We start from the raw sequence: 6610 nt of genomic DNA on the forward strand, positions 1-6610 counted from the left end.
CACAAATAAATGACTCGTATGAGCCAGTTCTTTATAGTGAGTCAAAAACATATAGCACCAGTGTAACCAGATTCCTAAATAAATGACTCTTTTGAGCCTGTTCTTTTTAGTGACAAGTGTCATTCTGTTCTCAAATGCATGACTCTTAAAAGCTGTTTCTTGCATTGAAAAAATAAAATCAATAAATATAGCATGACCAGCCTGCTTCTCGAACTAATTGACTCTTATGAGCCATTTTGTATTGAAGCCAAACCATAGGCCTACGGAGCTGCCAGTGTCATTTATTTCCTGAATAAAAGACTCGTTTGAGCCACTTAAAGAAATGCTCGAAAAGACGAGTGAACGATTTGAATAATTTTCAGAAATGTAGAAATTCTGGACTATCTTTCAAAATGGTTACTAAATAAACATCAGACTATCTTACTAAATTGCTACTGTACTGTAATCATTATTTGAGCAAGGTTTGATTTTGGCATTGGTGGGGACATAACGGCAGACCACAGACATTTAATAGTCCCTTCTAAATTCTATGCTCTTTCATGTTACATGATGGCTGTTTCGATATGTTTGTTTTGAGTCATTTGTTCACTTAAATCATTCCTACAAATGTGAATGTCATTCATTAGATGAAGTGTTTGTATTCTGCTCAAAATCTGCAGCAAACGTTTATATATATTTTTTAATCTAATCCAATGACATTCATACTTAATTGTGCAAATACTGCTTGTGGCTGTTGTAAATTCAAATGAATGCAAATATATAGGCTTGTGAATAATTTTACTGGGCACTGTTTATCAGTAAAATAACAAACAGTTGTGACAGTTGTTGAATGTGAGATATTTCACTCTTGGTCCTTCTCCTCCCCATGTGTGATGATGTAGACCAGATTCTTATAGTCCAGATTACCAGCCGCGTCTGGAGGAAAAGCGCTAAACATCTGCTCCATCTGAGGAAATATGGATGAAAAATGGCATTATAGTGTTTTTGTGAGTGGTTGTGTGGTTTACACAGTATAAAAAATACTACTCCTATTCATAATCTATAGATAAACACAATATAATGTCACCTCCTGCTTTCCAGTCACATAGAATATAAATGTCAATGTGACATACGGCACAGTGCTGTCAAGGACACGGAGAGCTGAAGTGTTAGACATAAAACAAATAATCTCAGATGTCAAACCTCTTCTGGAGAAAATCGGTCTGCTTGCGTTGTCAACATCTGTGCCAAACTGTGAGGAGAGAAAACTTCACTTTGACCTTTTGATATAATCAAATTACTTCTGGCAAACACTTCAGAAATATTTGGGCATGAATTTAAGATTTTAAGTACATATAGAGTTTCCATCCATTTGAATCACACCGTTTTAATATAAACTATTAAACCCAATATAATGCATATTTTCAGTCATACATAAATGAAATGGGTATGAATTCTGCACTCGTATATAAATATATAAACCTGCTTATTTTTTCAAAGCACATTCTATTTATTAGAACTATTAAAGAAATTTTTACCTGTATCATTTACATAAATTGTTTATTTTATTATTTTTTTGAGTGCACATGCATGCAGGGTTTGAAAAGCTTGTAAAGTCATAAGATGAAAAATAAAGCAGAATCTCTGGAGAAATGGGTTTGCGGAGAAGCAGGGCAGATTGTGTTGTTTTTATGGTACTCACAAATCCTTCCTCAAGGTCCCCTTTCCCTCTGGGTCGAACACTTTAAAGGCATTCAGAATGGTCTCCTCTGCATCGGCACCTGTTTTTTTTAAAGAGTGCATAACAGAATACTGACAAGAGAGCTAACTGTCTTTAAAATCCTCCAGGAATGCAATAAGCATATTTTGTGCAGAATTCCTAGTGGAAATTCTATCATAATTCTGAGCTGATCCTATGGGAATCGTTCTACAGGCTCATACAAGAGCTTCCAGAACATATAGTTCCTTATAGGCCTATTATGATTCCCAGTAGGATCAAATGCTTCTGTAGGACTTTAAAAATCCCTGTGTGATTTCTTGTCCACTCATGAGACTTTATTCCAAAGTGCCTAGTTTTGTTTGAATGAAGAACAATATACAGTAAGATTTTAAGAATAAAACTCGATTATACATTAAAAATCTGTTATCTTTTTGAAAGAATCTCTTCTGCTCACCTAAGCTGCATTTGTTTTTAAAAAAATACAATAAAAATTGTATTATTTTGAAATATAACAATTTAAAACAACTGTTTTCAATTATAATATATTGTAAAATGTAATTTATTTCTGTGATCAAAGCTGAATGTTCAGCATCATTACTCCAGTCTTCAGTGTCACGTGATCCTTCAGAAATCATTCTAATGCACTGATCTGCTGCTCAGGAATTATCAATGGTGAAAACAGTTGTGCATTTTTGTGTGAAAATGGTGATACATTTTATTTTTCAGGATTCTAAGATGAATAGAAAGCTCAAAAGAACAGCATTTATTTGAAATAGAAATGACTTGTAACATTATAAATGTTTACCGTCGCTTTTGATCAATTTAATGCATTGTTGCGGAATAGAAATGTTTATTTTCCAAATAAAATTTTACTGACCCATAATTTTCATTAGTAGTGTAGATTTAAGTGGGGGGGAAAAAATAAATAAATATATATATATTAGATAAAAAAAATATTAGAATAGTTAAAAAAAGAACTTGATCAAGAATTTATCGAGAAGTTACAGTCAGAAATGTTGGTCTTAAGTTAGTGTCTTGTCGAGGCAACATGAATATACTTGCTTTTATAATCCTGCTGGATAAATTCAAATTCCTACAGGGTTTTTGGATTCTTAGTACCACTTCACCCCACCTTTTACCTTTAAGCTTCTCCCCAAACATGGTGAGGAAGACAGTGAAGTTAATGGGTCCTGGAGCCTCCTTTAGCATCTCGTCGAGCTCCTCTTGTTTGACGTTCAGGCGGCCTGCAGAGGTCAGAACTGCTGTCAGAGAGATGCTTCATCCACCAATGCAGAACGACAGTGACGTATAGCAGAAATTATTACAGTCCACCTAAAGCTGCGAACGTATCCCTCAGGTCATTCTTGCCGATAAACCCGTCTCTGTTCTGGTCCATGATTGTAAAAGCCTGAGGCAGATGAAAGAGAGAGAATATAGAGTGTGTGTGAGAGGGATGCAGAATGTAGTCTGATGGTGTTTAAGGTGTTTGTCAAAGGTGAAGCGTGTCAGTTCTGCACCTCTAGTGGCACCGAATGGAATTGCAAAAAATTATAAAAAAATTAGTCAAACACACTACTTCACTGTTGAATCAGTAGTTGACATATTGTGTTGCTTGAGCCTTTTAGATGTTGATGCATCTAATTTTAGGGATCCTTTTAGAAAGCAGCATACGTGCATTTTGACGAACTTATAATTGAACTTGTTGTGGTTGCCAAATGTTTGAAAACATGTTTAAATGTTCCTCATGTAATGCGTAGAATTAAAACCGTTTTGTATGCATTTTTTAAGACTCTCAATTTGCTTGTTTTCACTACTTTTACTGTAAGTTCAACTAAAAATTAATTTATTTAATTTATTATAATTTATTTACTCACCATCATGTTGTTTCAAATCTATTTGTGTTTTCTGTGCATCATATTTGTGAGTCAGTGTTATTTTAGTATCGTAGAGATTCTATGCTAGTTGTCATGACTACATTGTGATTTTTTATTTATATATTTTGTGTTTAATTTTTATCATTTTTATCATCTTTTAATATACACAATACACAGTTTTTATTCATTTTATTATTTTTTCTTTTATTATTATATTGTTATTTTAGTACATCAAGTTAAACTAAATGAACAATATTTCTTTAGCAACTAGCTGAAATAAAATATTAAAAAACCTTGTATTTATTTATTTTATTACAGCTATTTGCCAAGGCAACATTTATCATTTTCATTTGGTAACTTGATGTGCTGTGATGTGAAATAAAAATGAATAAAATAAAATATTACAATTTTAATCCGGTTGAAGTTTATTTTATGTATGCATATATGCATGTATGTCTATATTTATTTATTTCTTTTTTAAGCTTTTAGTTTTAACCCCGCTTTGACTCAAACCAGTGACAAGCCATTTTTGGTGGCAGGGACAGATTATCTAACGGTTTGCGACTCTCACAAAGCTATCGTTTGACTCCAGAAGTCTTGGAATATAATTCTCAAGTCACATGACCTACTGCTATGATTTTTTAAGCGTGAAAGTTCACAAAATTCTCCATTTTGTGTTCCACAGAAAAATAACAACATGTAATGACATCAGGGTGAGAAAATAAACACTTTAGCTAAAGGTCAGACCCCTCTGTCATGCTGCTTTTTTTTTAGTGTTTCTTGTTTTGCAAAACTCCCTCAGTTGTGTATTTATAGTTCCTGTAATTCCGCTTTACTTGGTGTCTTTGTGTTTGTTTGTGATCTGTGAGAGAGAGAGAAAGACGGCTAGCATTTGTCTTCACGTTCTCATCACTGCCATCTCGGATCAGCGTCATGCTCAGGGCCTGAAGTTAACTTTTTTGACCACCAGCCATTGTGGCAGGTGGATTTAAAAATCCACCTGCCACAGTAACTTTTTACCAGCCAGTTTTTTTTTTGCCTCATAAAGGTGAAAAATAGAAATCACACAAACATTATTTTTTAACTTGTAAGAATACACATTTAAGTGCTGTTAAGTTATTAACGAAATCATTATAAGTAATAACTCTTAGACTATATATTTTTTAATCTTTTTATTCATTGATTTGCTGTGTCACAGACATAGTCATATGTCATAATCACACCGGGATAGAAAAACAGGTATACACACACACACACCGTGCTAACTCAACAGATATAAGTTAGACCTAAATTACCGCAGCTCGTATGTAAACAAATCACACACGGCTGTGTTGATGGCTGATTTAGTCAGTAGACAGTTCCTGGCAACTGTTAATTACAGCCTTCAGGAACCGTTAAGCAGAACTAAATTAATATTACTGGTAAAGTTACCGGGTACCGGACATTTTCTCACTGGTTCCCAACTCCCAACATACACACGCACACACATCTGTGACACACAAACGTAGTCAGAGAAGGGCCTCATCTTCTTGCCAGATCGCGTGATCGTTCCGAAACAGAAGTCGCATCTTCTCAAACTGCGCTGCTTTCATGGACGTCAGTGCCTTGACCGCAGCGGTCTCCTCCGGAAGCGCAGTCTTTGATATTTTGCAACTTATTGTGTGTAGGTGGCTTTTTGATGACTCGTGGTCCTTAATTGCTTCTAATATTAAGTTTTTAGTCCCGATTACAAAAGGATTTGACTTCGCTTTCTCTGAGCCATACATACGGCAGTCACTGCAGTACATTTCATCTGTACTGCGGTCATAAATCAGCCACTCACGAACCTTGCCGTTGTCGCCAATTGTCCACTTTGTATTAAAACATCGTCTTTTACTTTTCTTTGACTCATCCTCATCTTTTTGTTGGTTGTTCGTTTCAGCTGGCCTCTTTACCCCAGTAATGTGCCGCCACATTTTGAGCTAAAATCCAACGAAATGGCAGATTAAAAAAAAAAAAAAAACAGACGCAAAAAAACAATAACTAATGAATCACTCAATTCCCATTGGCTACCCGCCGATGTGGCAGGTGGATTGACAGTTTTACCCGCCAATTGCAAAATTCACCCGCATTTGGCGCGTGGTCGGGTGTTAATTTCAGGCCCTGGTCATGCTTATCCTGTTTGTCGTGATCTTTTCACAGCCGCTTTGAGACCAGAGAGAGCGTCTGTCCTGCTGCATTTTCCACGCAAATTTCAGGGCCCTGACAGCAGGTTGGAGTGTGTGTGAGCGAGTGTGTGTTCGGGGTGTAAATCACTCCGCTGTGCTAATCGTTACTGACACATTCTGAATTATTCACTAGCGATGATGAACACTGTCATATTGAAGTCACATACAGGAATCTCGCTGTAGATGCTCGATATCACAGTGAAAGAGTCACGATAAAGACAATTGTCATAGCAATTAGAGTCAAACGAGTGCTTGGTTTGTACCTCTTTGAACTCCTGGATCTGTGTTTGTTCAAACATGGAGAAGACATTTGAATTGGCTCCTTCTGCCCGCTTCTTTGCCTTTTTGGGTGCCTGCGCAGAATAATCACATGTGACTTGCTAAATAGAAGTAGGCTTTGGCATGCCGTTTCGTTGGTGCACTTTATTCCAAAATTACTTTCCAAAAAGAAGAATAACATGCTTCAAAAACCCTCTGAAGCGTCTTTCCTTTTTGGCTGATAATATGAAGTTTACCTCTTGTTTTACCTGTTTTACTAGAAAATACATTACAAATACATTGTCATTATATATATATTTTTTTCCAGCTAGGATGCTTTAAATTGATCTAAAGTGACAGTTACAAACAATTGCGATTTCATATGAATGCTGTGCTTTTCAGCTTTTCTGTGCTTTCTATTCATCAAAGAATACTAAAAATAAAATTGTGGTTTCCATAAAAATATGAAGCAGCACAACTGTTTTCAACATTGATAATAAATGTTTCTTGGCAGCAAATCAGCATGTTAGAATGATTTCTGAAGGATCATGTGACACTGAAGACTGGAGTAA

At 35.6% G+C, this 6610-nt stretch overlaps 1 protein-coding gene across 1 annotated transcript; it reads right to left on the reverse strand.

The window, feature by feature from the left end:
• Positions 1 to 841: 841 nt before the first annotated feature.
• On the reverse strand, positions 842 to 6127 carry LOC306847731 (myosin regulatory light chain 2, ventricular/cardiac muscle isoform-like; the record flags this gene model as incomplete). The annotated part of the gene is made up of 6 exons (XM_079381856.1): positions 6044 to 6127; positions 3032 to 3107; positions 2839 to 2943; positions 1682 to 1760; positions 1183 to 1231; positions 842 to 946 (listed from the first exon to the last, which is right to left on the reverse strand). Exons 1-6 carry the CDS (start codon positions 6077 to 6079, stop codon positions 842 to 844), a joined length of 450 nt encoding a protein of 149 aa, XP_079237982.1. The 5' UTR covers positions 6080 to 6127.
• Positions 6128 to 6610: the final 483 nt, after the last annotated feature.

This window comes from Barbus barbus (genome assembly GCF_936440315.1).
Source record: "Barbus barbus genome assembly, chromosome: 28".
In the NCBI taxonomy this organism is placed as follows: Eukaryota; Metazoa; Chordata; class Actinopteri; order Cypriniformes; family Cyprinidae; genus Barbus; species Barbus barbus.